At 37.9% G+C, this 21,048-nt stretch overlaps 1 protein-coding gene across 3 annotated transcripts in view; it reads left to right on the top strand.

Moving 5' to 3' along the window:
• Positions 1–21,048, top strand: part of CDK17 (cyclin dependent kinase 17) — a 90,353-nt gene that overhangs the window by 57,790 nt on the left and 11,515 nt on the right. For all 3 annotated transcript variants that reach the window (XM_041409870.1, XM_041409872.1, XM_041409871.1), the window contains 3 exons: positions 14,494–14,619; positions 18,501–18,557; positions 20,509–20,623. In XM_041409870.1, the coding sequence (XP_041265804.1) occupies positions 14,494–14,619; positions 18,501–18,557; positions 20,509–20,623 (298 nt within the window). The remainder of the gene's footprint in view (positions 1–14,493; positions 14,620–18,500; positions 18,558–20,508; positions 20,624–21,048) is intronic.

Here is a 21,048-nt window from a genome sequence, read left to right as displayed (position 1 = left end):
TTATAGCTGTATGCTTATACATTACAGGTTGGAGTAAATTAGTACATGTGTGACAGAATGTTTTTGCTGTAGTCTGCTGAAGTCATTAGCCCCAGCTGAAATCCAGTGTAGAATGTATTTGATTAAACATCCATAGTTTGATAATGGCAATAAAGTAATATTCCTTGTTCCTCCTCACTAAGATGAATGTGCCTGTCACACTATGGCTGGTCCTTTCTTGGGTTTAGTTTGACCAATATTTGCTGTATTTATTGTGGTTTCGTACATTATTTCTTGGTTATATACGTTTGGTTATTTCTGCTGAGTTGACAGAAGTCCTAATTCATTTTGAAGATAACTAATCAGGTAAAAACTTTGACACATCCTTTTTAGTTACAAGAATTTTGTGTATATAACCAAATTTTTTATGCTCAGCTTGAACTTCCTCTAGAACTCTGAAAATTAGCAACCCAACCAGGTTTTATTAAATGCTTGCTAAAAAATTGCATACTGTACTCAAAGTGCTAATTAGCAAAAAAAAAAAAAAAAAAAAATTATTCCTGACACATTTTGTCCATTAGAATACACATTCTGATTTTAGTGCCCATCCACACTGCAGTTAAATAATGTATAGCTACAAATAAAATGTTGTCGAAGACCAGACATATTCTCTGCTTCAGAATATATAAAAGATTCTGTTGGGAAATAAAACTTGATCTTTCCAAAATTTTCATATAGAGAAATACAAAATAGAGAGTGGAGAGAGAAATGAAAAATGTGTTTGTTAAAGCAGAATCTCCATAGCAATAGAAAGCAGAAATTTCATAACATTAAATTGTCCTGCTTTAGATAGGAAATCATCATACTGCAATGTAACCTAAGTATGAAACATGTTAAATATGAAGTGGTGATAGTGCAACGAGAAAGAACCCTGCTCTGCAGTGAAAAGTCTTCTGGGGTGAAAACTTCCCATGCGCAGTCACAGCCATGGAAATACCAGCTTTCAGTCTGTTATATCCACCCCCCCATTCCCCCATCAGTTATAATTTAGGCCAGCGTGACAGAGAGAACCCTGCTCTGCAGTGAAAAGTCTTCTGGGGTGAAAACTTCCCATGCGCAGTCACAGCCATGGAAATACCAGCTTTCAGTCTGTTATATCCACCCCCCCATTCCCCCATCAGTTACAATTTAGGCCAGCGTGACAGATGATAATGTGGTTGCTTCTGAATTCAACAATGCTGCAGTTGTGGTTCGAGATTGGGTTTTTTTTAATTATTGTTCCTTGTTATCATGTGCTTAGAAGACAAAATACCAGAGTCTCATTGTGTTGGCTAGATAAAGTTTATTTTGCTTGTAATCCACAGGCTACAAATTGTCGGTTAAAGCAGTTGCTTTTTCATTTTCTTTCTCCTTCCTGCCACTCGTTCAGGCGGGAACCATGCTGACAGTAGGTGTGAAGAGTATGGCTTCTAACAGCTGTTAGGTTTTAATTTAAATGTCTTCTACTCTCCTGCTAATATTAATGATTGTGTACTAAGATTTGTTTTGTCCAAAAAAAAAAAAAAATAGAAGAAGTTTTTTTAAAGTGTCAGTGATACAGTTTAAGAATATCTACATGTATATCTCTATTTTAAGTGTAGCTGCTTTCGTCATGCAATGAGAAACATTTTTCCAGATCATGGAACTATAGCTTAAAGCATTTTCTGTTTGATTTTGCTGGAAAAGAAGTAATGAATTATTATAAATAAAGAAGTAATGCATTAATGTAAAATCCTGTTACAAGCTGTAAGTGTTCGCTGGGGGCCCTGTGCCCATGCAGTGGATAGTGAGTGCATCATTAAGAGCTGTGGTGGATAAAAAATAAGGAGAAACAGTGTGTGCAAATTGAAACATCTGTTTCCCTTTCCCAGAAGTCCAAGGTCTGTTAGCTATCTTAGCATGTGAACTGGCAGAGGGCCATAACCTACTGTTCACCAGCCTGTTTCCCAGATATTTTATCCTGAGAAACAGTTCTTATCCATCTGACTGTCACATTAGTGACAGAAGTGTGTTCCAGATCAGACTGCTCCCACCACACTGCTATAGGGGATAATTCTCACCTGTGAGGATTAGCTGCAGGGTTAGTACTTGTAGCTGAACAGAAGGAAATACAAAGGCTACAAACTGATGCTGTAGGCAGGTGTGTGTTGCGATGGTCACCTTCCAAAAGTGAGAATGTAGATGAAAAATAAGGTTTTTTTGAGCTTCACTCTTTACCAGGGTATAACTGCTTAGGGGGTCTTGACACACAACCTGAGTAACTCAGTGTGCTGTTGTTCCACCTGGGCAAGCATACCTTCTTCTAAGAAAAATACACAAAATCAATTGATGTTTCAGCTGATAAAAGTGTTAAGAATTTGTTCACAGGCTTCAGATTAGAATGTGGTTTGCAGGTCCCCATTCTCATGTGCAAATAGGGCACTCTCAGCTCCATTCAATTGTTTAAATGCTTGAACTGCAGACTGGATGCAGTACTGACCCAGCCTTTTGGTCATGGGCAGTACAGTATTTTCTTCTGCCATTAGTTTTGGAAGGAGGAAGCCACTTTATCCAAGATAGCCTGAGCATTCAGTCCTAGATATCTGGCCATCCAGGAGCCTTCCTTGCATTATTACTTGTGGCCTTCTCTGAGCAAAGTTTCTTCCTTCCCCCTTCCTTCTGTGCTTGGCAGCAACAGGGCTCTCTGTGCCATATTTACTGGGCTTTGTCGAACTTGCTTCTCTCTGACTCCTGAGAAGCAGTAGCTTTTCTTCTGATTGTCACGTCTATGAATCTAAGCATGTGATCACCTACCAGAAGATTTTGGTACTAGACAGAAAAAAACCAGAAGCTGAAGACAATCAGGAGTTCTTTTGCTTTTCAGTGGTCACTGCACTATCTCCATTCAGTCCTGCTTGTATCATTTTTCTCAACCTTTTTCAAGGTTACTCTGGAAAATGTGTTACCCTTTTTATAAACTTCTGCTTTCACATCTCCATGACCTTTGATGATTTCAGAAGGCCCCTTCTAGAAACCCAAGTGCATATTCTAAATTACTAGTGTGGTTTTGATTAAGCTGATGGACCTCCTTTTGATCTATTCAATTGGCAGACTCATTTCTTTTACAGAACACTGACGCTACAACAAGTAAAAGAATTTCAGCTTAGGCAACAGATGACTTTAACATGGTTTTTACTAGACTTTTTCAAAGGGTAACTACCTTTGTTATCAGCAGTTAATGCTTTTTTTTTGCCCTTTTGTTGGGAACCTGTGTCTTTCTGGTGCTAAAGTTCTTGCATTCCACTTGCAAATACTCCTTTAGAAAAGTTACTGCACTAAGCAGTGTTCTTTCTATAAGGATGGGTTATATGCTTTTTTGGTTTTGTGTCTTGGTGTGTTGGGTTCCATTTAGGAATATCACATTGGATGTGTTCAGTCATCTATAAAACACATCTCTCATAATTAGAGAAGTGCATCAGATGAAAACTCAGTAATGAGGTGCAGTTTCATACCGTGTACTCCACCACACTTTAATCCAGGAAGGTCAGATTTCTCATTTTCATATTCATAGTTTTAATTAGCCACTTTTTTCATGGGACTTACTTTTTGGTGCTTAAAGCGTTTTTGATGATGTAAATGCTAGTGTTAGTAATTAATACTACACAGAACTGTTTTAAAGGTCCAAGTTTGTGTTTTTGCAGTGGTGTGTTCTGTTTCTCCTTTTCCTGCCTCTTGGCCTCGTTTTTCTTACAAGCTGGTAACCTACAGTACCTTTCTTCCTTTCAGCGCAGTTTCTCTTGTTACTGTATTACAGAAACTGATGAAAACATACAGAAATCCATGTTTAAAAATCAGGAAGGTGTAGTAGTAAGTGAGGCAGAGCTTGCTTTCTTAGCTTCTGTTGCTGCCCAGCACCTGCAGCAGAGTCACACAGCCACAGACCCTGAACTCCAGCAGGGTTGATACTGAGGCTAATGCTACGGAGTGCTACCTTGATAGGTGGTCATTTAGCAGGCAGACAAAATCAGACATGATATCTTCATGGTTGTTATTATTTTTTACATTCTTCCTTATATTCTCTAAGTTCACTTTGTGACAAGCTTTCTGATGGAATAAAATAATAACCAAAACAAACAAACAAAAGAAAAACCACACCAAAACCAAAGCGAAAAACCAACCAAAAAAAAAAACAGAAGAAGAATTTTCAAGTGTTTCTGGTATAATCTGTCACAAATTTCCTGTGTATTTATATACTTGCTGAAAGGAAAGTTAATGTTTCACATTTGATTTTCATTTCTCCTTTCTCATATTTTTCAAAACTGGTTTTCTGACACATGTATTTGTTTTGTTTGGTTTCATTGGATGTGAATAGAAGCTCCTGGAAGGCAGTTTGTGAACACTGTATTTGTGCTGAACAGTTTAAACCTTTCTCTGTAAAATTAATGGTAGAGATAAAGTAAATAAAATAACAACCTGTGGTTTTGTTTTTTTTAAATGTGCGAAAGAGCAGGTTTTTTTCAGCTAGTTGGTAGCCTAAGCAGCATATCCATGAAATGAAAGTTCTCACTGAAAGTATTTTGGCAAAGAAAGTGTTCAGAATTCATATTTTTGCCTGCTTTAAAAAACCTATTGGCCTGTAATTCTAATTATGTGCCTTCAAAAATAGTAATTGTTGCAAATACTACAGAAAAGACGCTTAGCACATTTCCTAAGTTTTTCATGGTGCTAAAATAAACAAAAACAAAGATATCTGTTTGCAATACTGGTTTCTATGATTTTAATTTTTATATTTATTATATTTCTATAATTTTATTTTTTCACTTTTATATTATTTATTTTACATTCTTATTTGAGGGCCATAGCTACTGTAGATATTGGCAATAACCTTCTTCAGCTACTGGCAGTCAAGTCCTTGCTTTGTTGATTGGTGATAGTAGATGTTCTGGGAAAATGTGACACCTAGTCCCAAACCAGAGATTTAACCCTAGAATTTGTAGTAATAATAATAATAATATTTCACTGATTACACTTGGCTCCTTATCTTTGCCTGGCATGTCAAAATCCAATCTGACAAGCTGTGTTACGTTGGGCAGGAGGCAGAGAACATGCATTGTCTGTGGTCACTCATATTTCTTCTGAGTCTGGAATGGCCTGTGGGCTCAATCTCACGATAAAATCCCTGAAAGTGCTTTCTGTACTCGATTGGCATATTTGGAAAAAAACCTTTTGATTTAATTGATTAATGAATTCCACTGTATTTAGGGTCAATTCTGTCCCAAATGTAAAAAAAGCCCCTTGGTTCAGTACTCAAAATTGATGCTTTCTTAAATTGTGCTGCATTTCAACAGACTTGCTGAAAACCCGCACGGATTTGTCGTGTGAGATCTAGCAATGATCTTTTGTAGATGGATCTTAAGATTATATTTTCATTATTGCTGCTAACAGAAGAGGTTTTTTGATGACCCTTTCCTCAAATTCAGCAGAAAAGTAATTGAATAATTGTGATTTAATGTTTCCAGTAAAATTGTAACAATAACAACATTCAAGTATAAAGGAAAAATCTAATATTCATATATAAATCACGCTGCTAATGCAGAAAAAAATGCACTTTATGCATCATAATGAAATTATAGCTAAACCTGTCAGTTGTATGGGGGAATGATGATGGCTTTATATACATATAAGGAATACCAGTATAGATAACTCATCCCAGCTGTTAAAATAGTCTTTTTGGTTACAGCAATTGAAGCCTATTTATAAAGGTATTAAAATAGAGTGCTGCAAGGATGCTATAGGTTTCTTTTGGTGCATGTGTATGCTGGTGTTTTTCTTAGAGACCTTGAAGGTCTCCAGAGCTGTAACCAAATAATAGTTTTTTGCAAAAATGTTCTCTGGTTTGGGGTTGTTTTTTTTGGGTTTTTTATATATTTATTTTTGCCTCTAGCAGTCTTGTATGTCATAATTCTGTAGAGGATCCAGTTGGCTTCAACTGCACTGTCATTTGAAAAAAATGCACTGAAGTTTGATAAGGCAACCTTCAGAAAAAACTCCACATGGTATCTGATACTAAAATGATTCAGTAAATACATGCTTAAGAGTTGTATATTAGAATGTTTAAATTCTTACTGGCACAAGCTAATGCCTGAAAATGAATTTGTTTGCTTTGTGTACCATGAGGTAGCACATAATACACGTTCTTAGTTAAAATATGCAAGGAAAGAATAGTGTAAAAATTTGGTTGGTTTTGGAGGTTCTTTTACAGTAGGCATGTAATGAAGTTGAATTGTGTTGCACAGAGGGTTATATGATGCAGTATCTTAGATGTCATTAAGCATTCTCCAGTGAACAAAAGCACAGTGAGTTACTAGTGAGCAGCCTGTGGTTGCAGCTGAGATGTCTCACTGGTGCTCACTAAAGCTGGTGAGAAGACTAATTCAGACCCATGCTTATAAAAGAGCATTTTCATTTAATCCATAGTGAATTGTTTGGCCTTCAGACTGATGTCTGTAGACTTAGAAGAACAATTGTTTTTTCTTTGTGAGGCTGTAACAAAATTTCATGGATGGAATTTAGCAGAATCAGCTCTCAAAAGATAAACTAAAATTTAAGGGAGGAGTGACCAGCAAGTTGTCTGTTGCCATGTAGTAAGTACATACCTTAAGTAATGGTTGGTCTGGAAATGTAGCTCACCAATAAATGGAATAGCCAAAGCAATAAGGATTGGTGTGTCATGACTGTAGCTTGGCAGTATAGTGTGTGTCATCCAGTGACAGAGACAGCTTCCTACTCCCCTTGGCTCCTAACCTTGTATCACTGAATTATTAGTTCCTTTGTTTGGAAGGGGTAGTTATGAGACTTTCTTGCACCCAACCCTTTCTCCTCCGAAAGCAATGGGAACATCTGGCCACAGGCAATGAAATAATGGCTTTGGAGATACTCAGCTGCTAGGTTTGCGAAATTAAACGTTCAGTAAGAGTGAACTGAGGCTGATGTTTATCAAGGTTTTCCCTTCAAGTTTTTCTGACAGGACACACAAACCTTCCTTCTCTTGCTGCAGTTGCAGTTGTGAGTGTGGTAACCGTCTGAAATGGCCTATCAGTTCAAAGATCAGCAGCACTAGTAGTCCAGTAGGTACAAGAGAGACTTACTGTTGGAGCAAGAAAGGAGCACTCTGCAAATTGGCACATTTGTTACAGGTTAAAAATAAAAGTAGTCTGGTTTTCATTTTTTGCTTTTTGTAGTGTAGTTAAAATTGGACTGGGAAGACCTCAACAAAGCCTTCCTTGGGGCAATTTTCTGGTTATGTATTTTTTATGTTTAACGATATTTTTTTCTGTTTCATCATAAATATTAGTGTTTCTTTTCTAAATGTGCTATGTAAGTCAAAGACATAATGACTTGACAGAAGACAGACATACTTCACATTAAAAATGTGAATGTTTCAAATTACTTCTTTTTAGAGCTGTTTTAATATGTAAAGTTCAAAAATTGTCTATCCTGAGTTAGAATCATCTTTATCAACTTCAGTGAAATTAACTAAAATGTATAGTGCATCTTGGCCAAAAAAAAAAGGTGAATTAACAAAACCCACAAGTTTTTTTACTATGATACCTGATTTAAAGTGGAAGGTGTTAACAGTGTTCTTTCCACAAATAAAAATAAGTTTATTTTTTTGACAGGGTTGAAGAGGAGTGAAAATTACCTGTTGGTCAGGAATGAGACTTCCTGGAAAGTGTCACAGTGTGGCACTATGTAGTATTAAATGAGTCAAGTCAGGCAATTATAAAAGGCAATAGAGCTGGTAAGTGTGTATTATGGAAATAGGAGAAAAGGACAGGTAGCTAAGGAAAAAGTTGACATTCAGAGGTGAAAAACAGAATGAGGTAACAAAATTCTACTATTAAAGTCTTGTGAATGATTTACTATGGGTGGCAAGTGAAGAAGCTGATGTTTGCAGTAGGATTTGAGGCCATCCAGAAGATGACCAGAGGTAGTGAAATAAAAAAAAGTTAGGATTTTTGGAATTTACTTATATGTGTGGAAAACAGGCCAAGTTTGGGGGCAGGGTTGTATTTTGTTTGTTTGTTCATTTAGAAGACAGGTTTGTTTACGTAAAATGTCAAATTCCTCAGCTCACAGAACCTGCACAATTTAAGTTGGAATTCCTGCCTCCTTTTCTTGTGCCTAAGCGTCAGTAGTCAGTGGTAGACGGAACTTCCACATCAAGTTACAGCAACACAGTTGGATGTTAGCCAGATGAAAGAAAAGGCTGGACAAAGTGTGGCTCTTCTTAGAGCATTTGCTGTGGCTGGCATTAGAGATAGATGACAAAGATAAACACAAGTTAGGGTAGTTTATCTCCACGGAAAACAAAGTGGTGTTATTGTCACAAGTGCTTACATGTTTATCTGCCATGAGGCACAGTAGGACAGATGTGAAACTCACTTCAGACAAATTATAAAAGTAGATGCAGTTCTCTGCCAGTAATACCAGTAGTAAAGCAAAACTGAGAATAAGCATTGCATATGAGGGTAGAAAATGTGGCTTTAAGTTTAGAAGGAGGAGGAAAATGCCACAAGCATTCCAGTTCCCCTAACAAATCAAATGGTGGCTGAATATGTTCTCCAGAGTATAATCTGGAACTGGATCAAAAAATAGCTCATTAAATAACAAACAGTTAACCATAGGTATGTGATCATTTAGAGTAGCACATTTATTGAATACTGATGTATTTTTTTGCAAGTTGACCCTAAAGCTAAGCATAAAAGAATTAACTAGAAAATGCTATGAATTGACAAAAGCTTTTTCATAAATTAGACCTCATTTGGAAAAATAAATCTTAAGTGAAATACAAGAAAATAATATAGTTTTAATTCTCTAAAAGATTATTTGTTTTACCTGAAGTATTTTGTTGCCCCTAAAAGCTAAGGTTTTGCATTCCAGTAAACCCTTGCTTCTTAAGAGTTACAAGTAGTGTACCCAGATTCTCTCTTAAGAATTGATGGTCTGTGTACACTGCTTACAGATCTATTGTTCTTAAAAAAGGATATATAAAATAACATAGGGAGTTGCTCTAATTTACTACCTTCAGAAATTTAGAAGATTTATGAGGGGATGCAAAATTAGTGTTAAAAAGGACTTCTAACTTTGTAGTATTGACAGTCTCAAAGAGCATAGAGAAAATTCAGTGCTGCCATTAATTTTACATCTTTCCTTGTGACTTCTTTAAACAGCATTGTAGCGAGGTATTTTATACCTTGGTTTAAATTTTTTAGTTTTTTCTTTTCTATGGGAAGTGCTAGCAGGTCATTATATTCAGTTGATCATTGAAATAAGTGTGAACAAAGTCCTCTGTCCAGAAGGTCTCTCATTGCTTCACAGAATTCCACAGAGATTTAAGACAATTAGAAATTCTTAAAAATCTCTTTTCTGCTGTTGCTGGCCCTCCAGCCTGGTGTCACACCAAAACAGCAGCAAGCCATGTGGTTTAGAGGAGCAGGTTTTGCTGCTGGTGAAGCAGCCATGGCAGGGTTGCCTGGGGTGGCTGCAGGAGCAGCAGAGGGAGCAGAGATGGCAACTTCATGGAACGGGCAGGTCCAGGCTTCCTACGCCAAGGCCAGACTCGCCCTAAAGGCTGCTCAGCACCAGCAGGGAAACAGGTTCATTCCCCTGGGCTTGACAGCTGACCCAGCTGGCCAAAGGGCTATTCTGTGCCATCTGGCATGGCACTCGGCAAAAAATAAAAGCTGGAGCAGGAGGGAGGAAGGAGGACATTTGTGGCTGTGGCATTTGTCTTCCACTTCTTGAGCCATGTGCATGCTGAAGCCCAGCTTTCCGGGAAGCCGTTGGACACCTGCGTGCTGAGAGGAGCCTGTGAATCAGTTCCTTTTCCCATTCTGCTAGGGCATGCAGCTTTTGCTTTCCCTGTTAAATGGCTGTTACCTACACCCACAAGTCTCCTCGCCATCCTTCAGTCTTCTCTGCGTTTTGTGGCAGCAGAAAGCAAGCGCTCCACTGGGTGAAGACTGGTTGCCAGGGTCGGCCCACAGTGGGAGAGCAGGTGTCCTGCTGCCGTTATTGGATGACCAGGCTGCCCGAGTGTCAGCAGGCTGCCTGGTCTTGAGCAGTTAGGGCTCAAAGTTGGTAGGTGTGTGGTAGGTTCTTGCTTTTCTTTTAACATTATCTCAGTTAAATTAACTGGGTTTTTCAGCTGTGTCAGACTGATGTAATTTTAGTTTCCAGTTTTTCTATTTAGCCACTAGGAAACGTTCTGCGTATTCCTCTCATGCACATCTAATGAAACCCCTTTTGTGTTACTGTATAGCATTTAATTATAATTGCTTGCTTTTCCCAAGAGGTGGTTGCTTCAATTATTGCCAAAACTGGGAGAAATTAAGGGGGTACAGACAAATGCAATATAATAATTTCCTTCTTTCAGGTATTTGGGTTTGTAGTCTAAATTACTTTCTTCCATTTTGTCTATTTTAGGGAGTTAGGTAAAGGAAAATTGTAATACAAAGAAGACTTATTATATGTAATTCCATAATCTTTCAAATATTGGTGTCATAAAAGGTTTCTGGCTGGTAGATAGCAATTTTAATGTATGGTTTTAAAAAGGCAATCTTGGCTTGGTTGACATTCTAACATAGCCAAATAAGCATGAGTTTTGGAAGTATTGTAGTGTAAATCGTTAGGAAGAAAAATCTATAAACTACCTACTGCAGTTTCCATGAAATCATTACGGTTTTCTCACAGAAAAGAACCTTTCTTTAGCTCAAGAAAGTTAAGGAGAATAGGTACTGTTTTGATTTTATTTATAACATGGGAAAAATTTAGGCTTTCAGCACTTAGTACTTTTTTTTTTTTCTGAGGGGAGAAAAAAAGAGCAATTGCTGTCATATATTGTCTACTACATTACAAATGTAGGGAAATAAATGTTACAAACATCAGGTATTCTAATTCTAAAAAAAAAAGTCCTTTTCAAGTTGGAGTGTGTTGATCAGGGTTTTTTTAAAGAAAGACATTGCAGGGGATGGAGATGAGGGTTGTTGTTTTATGTAAAAGTGGATTACTGGTTTTGGGGGTTTACCCAAATTGGAACAGATTTTGGCCTTTCCAGCAGTAAGTACTTGGACTCAGACTGTACTACCTGCTGTGAAGCACCAAATGGAAGTGTGCAGCTGAAGGTCTTGGTTTATAACTGAGGATGTCACATGAATCTCTGAAGTAAAGTCATAGGGCCTGTTGCAAAAATGGCATAGGCAGAGGTTTTGAGAAGGAATAGGAATTCTGCAATAGAATTACATCTACCTCGCATTATCATATTTTCCATGTCTAAAATATTTCTATCTTGTTTCTTTGATAGCTGGGCTTCAAAGTAAGGGATTCTTTGCAACTGTGTAGAATCTTAGACTTTCTTTGTTTCCCTCGCATTCGATGTGAAAAGGTTCATGTTCACTGGTGGCAGGCACAGTGCACACTAAATGGCATTATTTTCAAATAGCCATTGCAGCCCTAAAGGCTGCCTTTGCTTCCTTCTTCTTATATACCCATCAACTTCGTATGCTTGGGAATGCTTCTTTGGAGGCTGTGAAGGTGAGTTTGAAGCACCACTTCAGCTGTGCCAGCCATGAGTGCTGTGAGTGGAGAGAGCATGCATATGGAGAGCTTTGGGATACTATCAGGTCTGGATTTCTTGAGGCCTTTGAGTTGAGGTCCGTAACTTCAACGTCACTGTAAACATTTTCTGTTAAAATCTCTATAAACACTCCTGTTAACAAGGACAATGGGACTATGTGACAGTGAGAGCACTAGAACAGGTTTCTGTGCCACAAGAGTTAGTAGGCAAGAGTAGGTAAAAGCTATTTTGTCACAGAGTTTATAGTATAGGGGTGATATCTGTTTAGTTCAGGAAGTTACATTGAAAAACTCAGCTCACTTTTATTTTCTTTTGTTCTTTTGGTGTTTTTCAAATTGTTCTTGAGCCATCAGAATAAAAGCAAAAAGCCACTATATTGGCCCAGTGCTGATGTGGGATTACATTAGGAAGGTGAGGTAGAGACTGATGCTGATCCTTTTCCTGTCATCCCTGTCTTGTTCCAGCAGTTTCATGGTTTTACTCTCCAAGAGATGTCAAAGCTGCTTTCTTTAAGTCAACATGGCATGCCTTCCTTTGTGCTCAACTGTTGTGAACAGCTACCAGAATTTTCTGAAGAATGCTGTAGATTATAGGATATATTGAGCTTTTTTTCCATGACCTGAAACCCTCTTCAGTGGGAGAGAGGCATTAGCAGAGCCTGGCAAAAAGAAGGAAAATACTGTAGTGGAAAATACTGTTTTACTCTAGGGAATGCTTACAGGTCCTATTTGTTGGTTCTACCACTCTCCCAAAAACCACACAGGCAGTTTTACAATTGCCAGTGTTTTAAAAAATTTAAAATATGCAAGTTGAAAATGAGTTAATAAACCAGAAAGTATGCCAGAATGGAGCCATACTCTGTTTTCTTTTAATTTAGTTTCAAAATGTTGGTCAAAGCTGCTGTTCTGTGAACAGCACTTTTTTTGTTTAAAGACAGTTTAAAAATTCTGTACTAGGTAAAAAATTGACACTGATTTTTCCAGTTGTGTAAAGAAGCTCATGTTGGGCAGCAAAGCAGAAGCTAACAGGCTTTGTGCTCTGTACCTAAGGATGTGTGAGAAGCGAAAGGAGAGCAGGAGGATCAGCTGCCAGAAATTCATGCTTTGCTGGCCTCTATTCAAAAATTTCTGCCTGTATGGGGTAGCCATCATGAATAGCATATGCAAATCATCCAGGGAGATATATATTAGCACTTCAGTCCTACCTGAGATTCAACTGATTCCCAAATTACCTAGGTGTTTCAAAGTCTGTCTCTTTAACGGCTGTTTTCTGCTTAGCCTTTGCTCCAGGTATGTGTACAGGTCATGTATATACACGGTTCAAATACATTCTCATGACTGAAAGCTTAGCAAGTTGTTCACCAAGATCTCAAGTCTTGAAAAGTCTGAAGATCCAGTTCTTTGTCAACCTAAGCCAATTTAGCTGCCGGCTTCCCGGGCTTGTCCTGCTGTGCCTCCCTTGCCCTGCGTTCAGGCTGTGAGCTTGTCTGACCTTACACTGAACCTGGTTGGAGCACAAAACTGGCAGGAAGCTATGCACTTTGCCTGAGAGTTTCTTGATTATTTAGCATGCTGAAATAGTTCAAAGCTGCTGCAGACATGAGTAGAAGCACATGGTCAAGCCTGAGGGGAACCAAACAGGGATGTAGCTGCCAACATTTGTGTTAGCTCAGGATGCCCAGCTGGAGGTGATAGGTAAGACAGAAGAGTACCTTCAAGAAGGGTTTACTGCCCCCAGGTCACTATTGATTAAATCTCAGGTCTACCAGCAGAAATACAGAGTTACTCTTGTGCTGGAGAAAAGTGTGAAAACAGTGGTGCCTCCAGAGATGTCCTCAGCTTCAGGGTATGATCTCTGGGGGCGGATTGTGCACTTTGATGTTGAGCATGACTTTCTTTACTTGGATAAACTACCTACACTGAAAAACAATTCCTGCTGTTTCAGAAATGACTTACCATTTCTTGTGAGTCTGGTTGTGATGTCCTTTTATCTCGTGAGATGGTGACTGGCCATTTTGAGACAATATTTAATATTTGTGTTTCTTGCCATGTTTGAGATTTAAGCCAAACTGAAAATAAAAACAATAAGAATGTGCAGAAACAAGTCTTCTTCCCCCCCCTCCCATTTGGTAAAAAATTAAGTGATTTTGTTTCCCTCTTGTCTTAGAAATAATGTATGTTTTTGCTGGAAAACTTTAGTAGGGAAAAACAGAATGTGATGCAGAGAAAATAGCTTTCATGTAATAGCATTTTCATTTTCAAAAGATCCTGTAAAGAGTCACAAAATAAGAATATAATAATGTAATATTTTTAACATCATTTTTACATAATTTACAAATTACATAAATTTAAAAATGCAATAATATTTGTAATAATTGGCTCTAATAATGAAGTGATTCTGTTTTGTGAGACTGGAAAAAATGGACTAAGTTTGTCGCTTTTTTGGAGTTGAGAGAAAGAGAGGGTAATACATTTTGAATTATGGAAACCTCTTCTTATACTAAAGTAACTGCTGTATGAAAAGAAATGCATCCACAAGTCTCTGAATTCTTAGTTTCTGATATTCCAGGTCTCTATAACTATTTGAGTAAACTCAATACATTTACCCACAATGTAGTTATTTGCATTTTAATATTTCATTCCTCTGTCAGAGTAATAAGTTTGCACAGGTTTTTTAACCTGTTATATAAGCAAGTTGAGGTATTTTAAGAAGAGAATATGCTTTTAAAACCATTTTTGTGAGATTATTTTTCATTGTATAAATATTTCAGTTTTCTGTAGTAACACTGCAGATGTTACATGTTTTGGGAAATTCTGAATTCGACTTGTCCCTTCTCTTTCTAACATCATTTGCTGCAGGACTTGAACAAGCGCTTGTCGCTGCCTGCTGACATCCGGATACCCGATGGCTACCTGGAGAAGCTGCAGATTAACAGCCCGCCCTTCGACCAGCCCATGAGCCGGCGTTCTCGTCGGGCATCCCTAGTAAGTGTGATGCACCTGCCTTTCTAGCCAGCCTCTCGGGGCTTCAGAATCCACTGAACACACAGGCCAGTATTCCATAGGTGCATTTCAGCTTCATTTCCGCTTGGACTTTTTATTCCTGATCATCAACATGTATTTGTCAAAATCCAATTAAGAACTTCACGCTTTGAATAATTTTTCTTCTGCTAACTCTTTGCTCTCGTATTTCTCAGTGAAGGTCTTGGCCTATTAAAATCAGTGGCTAAACTCAACTCCCAAAGTACATACTTAAATCCTTCTGCTTTTTAGAGCAGGGATGATCTGTTTGAGCAAATAGGCCACACAGTCTTAGGTCAAGGCTGGGTCCCCTCGTGATTTGGTAGGAAGGCCCTAAGCAACATAATATAAAGGCAGGTCCTCCTCACTGCTCTTTTTGCATTTGTTAGCAATTTTTTCTCAGAATTGCTGTGAAGACAATTGTGGGTGTTTTGTGAAGTTTTTTTTTTTTGTTGTTGTTGTTTTTGTTTTCTTTTTTAAAGCATATGTTATTTCCTAAAAGAACGAAGCAATAAATATAAATTCACATATACCTTTTAGGATTATTGGTTACTTGAAAAAATAAGTCTTTTCCTTGGAGATGACAGAATGAGTATTCCTGTACTATAATTAGAGTATAAGTGCTAGAAAACTTGGATATTTGTACATATAAATCGTGCACATCCCTGGAATAATAAAAAACATTGTCTCATTTTTTAAAGAATGGATGTGTTTCAGTCATAGTTTCAGCTATCAGTGTTCTTTAGTGTTGAGGTCTTAAAGAACTGCTAGACTGGTACTGACATACTGAGTAAATTTATTGGTGAGAAATTCGTCACAGAAATTCTGAATAGGTTTATGAAGTGCACATTGTTCTTTCCTTGATTTAATTACTTATTTACTGAAAAACAAATAAGAAAGTGCATATAGTGAAATAGGTTTATTGACTGTAAAATATCTTTATTCATTGTGAATAAGGTATATAACAAAGCAGTGTTTGAGTATTTTTACCCTGAAAGAAAAAAAATTAGTGTACTGGACTAATAAAGCTCTGATCTGCATGCCACCTTTTGCAAAAACAATATTTTAAAAAACGAAAATATTTGAGTGAATCTCTGGAAGTAATGATAATGTGTCAGGCTTAAATACTTGTGCCAGAATTTTGTTGCTCATTCACCACTTAGTTGCTGCTGTAGCATGGAACTGAGGAATAGACTTCCCTAAACCTCTCTTCAGATGCTGGCAAAATACCTTTTCAGTAGAACCTTGCCAGTAGAGTTAAGTATTTGGGAGAATTTTTCCTGTAAATCTGAATTCCCTTGCTCATTTAACGGTGACCCCTGAGAGCAGTTGAAGTTCTCTCTTCTTTACCTCTGAGAAGACTGACAGAAAAACAGTGCCCTCTAATGAATGTGTTGTGTGCTTGGAATCAGCTTCCCATCACGAGGTTGTTTGGTTTCGCCTTTTAAAATGCTTTCATTTTTAAAGACTTTAAAGTCCAAAATGAAACCTGCCAGCACTGCTGTGGAATGCAGGTATGCGTTTGCTATGATTTCAAGCTAAGCTTTCAAAAATGAAAGCCAAGGACTCACTGTTCTTAAACTGTTGTTGCCTGCTAGCAGACTTCTACTTACAATGGATGAGTATTGTGCTCTGCTTCAAAGGCATGTCTCTTTTCAAGACTTAATAGGGATCAAAGGGAAAAGGCTATCAAAAGTACCAGGTGAGGACTTGTTATACTTTAGGTTTGGTGTTTTTCTTTGAAATACAAGCGAAAAACTAGTTTTTACAGTGATTCCTTTTTCTGTATACATGTACAGTATTGCTTGCACAGTCACTAGAAGTGAAAGACCATAAATACTGTGCATCAGTCTTTCTGTGTAAGGCAAGATAGATGCATATTGCAGAAAAAGATGAAACAGTTCCAGAAGTATTCTGAACTAAAAATGAAATTGATCTTAGTTTGAGGAATTTAAACCTTTTTTTTCTTAAGAGTGACAAGGAACCAAGATGTGATCAAAAATTTAAACACATTATAAAGCAGATCTTGAAGAATATCTGTCTTCTGTATGTAGGAAATATTGTATGATTTTTCCTATTAAACAGATAATAAGTTTGTGAGTCTTAATGAAAAACACTGAGGTTTCTTAGAAATCTGACTTTTAAATTCCAGACTGGTGGTAGCAAGACCAATGGCTATGTATTCTTCTTTAGTTTCTCCAATAAACTAAGCCACCTGTCTTTTTAATTCTAATACCATCTAATACTCACTTCAAGATATATTTGTTTAACTAGGTCAAAATGCACTTTGGAAACATAATATTTATTTTGCTAACATTGCACCTATATCAGTGGTATGTTTAAAATCTCACGGCAGCTACAAGGGTAGCAAATATCAACTTTGATTGTATTTTGAGATAAAGGGTTTGTCTTTGACAAGCTCTTAAATGTGTGTGATGCTAAAGTCTCCTTATACAGTTAAAATATTTCGGTTCTAACACTAGTTTAATGAAGCAGAATTGCTCTTAATGTTATATGAATGTAATTATACACCTATTTTTTCCCCCTAGATATATGAAGACCAGATCTTACCCTTAGTTCAGATGTATTTTCATACATGTGTTCTGAAAACAAAGTATTAATTAAACTTTTTTTCTCTTCATATTATATTGTTCTCAAATCTTAATATAGTCAACAGTATTTATGTTACCTTGTGTTGCCATGAAATAGTAAAAAATTTTAAAATCCATCAGATTTTTAGGAGCAAATCAGCGTGTGACATCTGGATCTAGGTGCTGAAGACAGCTTAGGGTCAAAGGATTGTTCCTTGGAAAGAAATAGCCAGTGAAGAGCTATGAAATGAAGGGAGGGGTGCTGCTGGGGAGAAAACCTGGCTCTTGTTGCAGTGTGTGTTCAGTTGTCAGTAAAGCATGACCTTGTGAAGCCTGTAAGTTTGGGGGTTTGGCAGGGTACAGGCTATATGTGTTCTGTAAATTGTTTCAAGAATTCACGTTTACATGTTTACTTTTAGCATTCAGGAGTTTCAGCACTGCAGGAACAATAGAAAGCTTTGGTGTAACTCACAGTGGTCTTAGGAGAAAATAATTTTAAGAGATAACTGTGTTATATGAGAGTAGCAGTGGATTTGAACAGGAAAAGAGTAATGATCTTACAGTGTTCAGAAGTAAATGTCTTACATAAGCAGGCACACCCTTCTGGCTTGCATTGAAGAGCTAAGTTGGTGACAAAAAAAGAGAGGATGAATAAATAAATCCAAGTAAAGTACACAAAGATTTGGAGTTAAGAGGTATGAATTGCAAACTGCTGAGACAAAGCTGAAGCTTGCTGAGGAATGATGCTTAGGGATTTTCTTGCTGAAGTTTCAGTCCAAAAGGCATTGGCAAGTCAGAATGGAAGAGGAAACTTGAAGCTGAGATCTTGAACAAATAAGATTGCTTTGAAAAAAGCAGCAGCATGGTTATGCTGAGCTAGAGAAAGGATGGCCTAGTTTGAGATTACTTCCATGCTTTAAGCTGTAACAACCTCAGTAGTAGTAATCACATCAGAAGAGCAGAGAAAACCCAAGTAGGAGGTGGGTTAAAGTGGGATTTTGGTCTAAGCGTAACTCAGTTCACAATCCCTCCAGGATACACAGTAGACTGGCCAACAGGCTGAGCACTGGGCTTGGATGCTGGGATGCATTTATATCAAAATGTGCTAATTTGTTTTCAAAATATTGGAGTTGTGCAGTGTTAGTCAAGTATTGTCAGGTAGTTTTCTGAAATTAAATTTAGCTTGTTCATTAAATGATGTAGAAATGAAGTGTTTGGTTTCAGTGATCAATTTACCATTTCTTTTCATTGCAGTCAGAAATTGGATTTGGAAAAATGGAAACCTATATCAAGTTAGAAAAGCTTGGAGAGGTACGTATAGCTTTCTTTTGGAATGATGACAATGTCCTATGTAAAATTTTGTGTAAGTTTAACTGAAATTTTCCAGATCCTGAAAATACCTGTTAAATTTACTTTTTCAGTAAACCAAACATATTCAACATGTGTAACAATGTCACAATTATACAAATGTTTATGCATAAAAAACAAGCAAAAAAATAAAGCATGAAAGCTGTCAGAGCTGGGGAAGAGCAAGACTCCATTAGCAAGTGTGCTGTGACCTTCTTCTGTAGGCTGGCTTTTTTTCCAGATAGACAAAATCATTCTGTTGATGGTAACAGTGTGGTTTTGATGATAACACTAAGTCTGGTGTCCTCTTGCCATGACTTAGGTGTTGGAACATTCATGATGGATTAGAGACCAGTGCTTGGAAGGTGCAGGCAGTAGCAGTGTGCATGTTCTGGTAAAGAAGCCTTCACACCTGAGCTGGGCAGCCAGCCAGGTGCTGCCAAGGGAAGTACATAACACTTGGAGGGGGCAGCAGCTTTCCCCCTCCAGTCATCCTCTGACTTCCAGAGAAACAGTTCCGTTCAGGAGGGGCCAAGCGTCATTCCTGTCCAGTTTGATTGAGGTTGACCAACAGAATTGAGAATGGACAAGGGGCACTGAAATGGGATGCAGTGAACATTGCAGAAAGAAGCAGGGCTGGTCAGCATCTCTGCTTTGAATATTGCAGTCAGTCCTCCATTTAAAACATTTTAATTTCCTGTTATCAAATCTGAGCCTGCCTGATGCAACGTGAAGCCTATTCCTGTTGTCCTATCGCTTGTTACCTGGGAGGAGAGGCTGATGCCCACTTGGCTGTAAGGTCCTTTCAGGCATTTGTAGAGAGCAGTAAGATCCCCTGGAGCTTCCTTTTCTTCAGGCTGAACGCCCCCAGCTCCCTTAGCTTCACCTTATAGGACTTGTGCTCCAGACCCTTCACCAGCTCCATTACCCTTCCCTGGACACTCCAGTGCTTCAGTGTCCTTCTTGCAGTGAGGGGCCCAGAACTGGGCACAGCATTCATTCGAGGTGTCACTCGGAAGTACTGAGCACTGTCACTTCCCTGGCCCTGCTGACCACACTGTTGCTGACACAGGCCAGGGTGCCATTGTCCCTTTTAGCCACCAGGGCACACGCTGGCTCATGTTCGGCTGCTGTCAGCCAGCACCCCCAAATCTTTTTCTTCGGATCATCTTCCCAGTCGCTTCCCCAAGGCCACAGCACTGCCTGGGGTTGTTGTGACCCAAGTGCAGGACCTGGTGCTCAGTCTTCTTATACCTCATAAAGTTGTCGTCAGCCCATGGATCCAACCTGTCCAGATCCTCTGCAGAGTCTTACAGTACCATAGTGATCCAGGGCAGATTCTGCACCTTCGTTGCTTTTTCGTGGCATTTTGCCTACTGTACTGTCAGCATTTTTTGTCTTAATTTAATATGCTTCTAGAGTTTTGTATCCCTTGCTGTCTGAAAATGTGTAATGAAGACAAGAAGCTATCCAAAGGAGTTACATATTTTCTTTGAGTTTGTGGAAAACTATGTCTGCAGCCTTTGGAAACATAACTGCAGCATAGTGTAGAGATACCCGAGCTAGGTATCTGTAGTGAGATAGAGACTTTGAGGAGTGTAAATGATCCCAGCAGTGAACTTAGTGAACTTAATGCTACCTGATCTGACTTCTTTGGTAGCTCTGTGGTATTTAGTCCATGTAACTTTCAGAGCTGTTAGGCATATACATCCCTTGTGGTTTCTGTGAGTTCAGTCCTGTGCTTAAAAGAACACTTCTGTACTTTTACATATGTCAAAAGAATATAATGTAAAAACTATTCATATCCAGAATGAAATCTATTAGATCCTCAATCAGAAGTTAATATTTTCTTATTTAACTAATGTTTTGATAAAGGAACAACTTGTAAAAATTCCCTTCTTTTTCCATTTTATAGGGTACTTATGCCACAGTTTATAAGGGGAGAAGTAAATTGACAGAGAATCTGGTAGCTCTGAAAGAAATCCGCCTGGAACATGAAGAGGGAGCACCATGCACAGCCATAAGAGAAGGTTGTAACTTTTTTTTTAGTTCTTAGAATTTCAGATGCTTCTGGATTTCTTTTTGACCAAATCACCATCAGTACTTGGAAATACATAGGCTACATGGGACATTAGTGAAATTGCTATTAGTACTGATGAGGAAAGTTACAGTTCAGGCATATTCAGAGTTTTGTTTCAAATTTATTTACTTTATTGGGGGTGATTGTGATCTCAAATGCAGTATTACAAGTGGATGATTAAATACTTAATTAGACTGCTGTTAGTGAGTAACTTTCAGGAACTCAGAATACATTTTACAGAATTACTTCTGTCTGAAATGTATAGTTTAAGAAATACAAGCTTGTTACTCAAGTGTGTTTGTTGTTTTGATTAAATACCTTTTTTATTAACTTGATCTGTATGAGTTTTATGTTCTTAAAAATAGCTCTTTAATT

This window comes from Onychostruthus taczanowskii, unplaced genomic scaffold (genome assembly GCF_017590055.1).
Source record: "Onychostruthus taczanowskii isolate IOZ18803 unplaced genomic scaffold, ASM1759005v1 scaffold31, whole genome shotgun sequence".
In the NCBI taxonomy this organism is placed as follows: Eukaryota; Metazoa; Chordata; class Aves; order Passeriformes; family Passeridae; genus Onychostruthus; species Onychostruthus taczanowskii.
The sequence above is the reverse complement of the archived record's forward strand: the minus strand, read 5'-3'. Positions and strand labels throughout refer to the sequence as shown.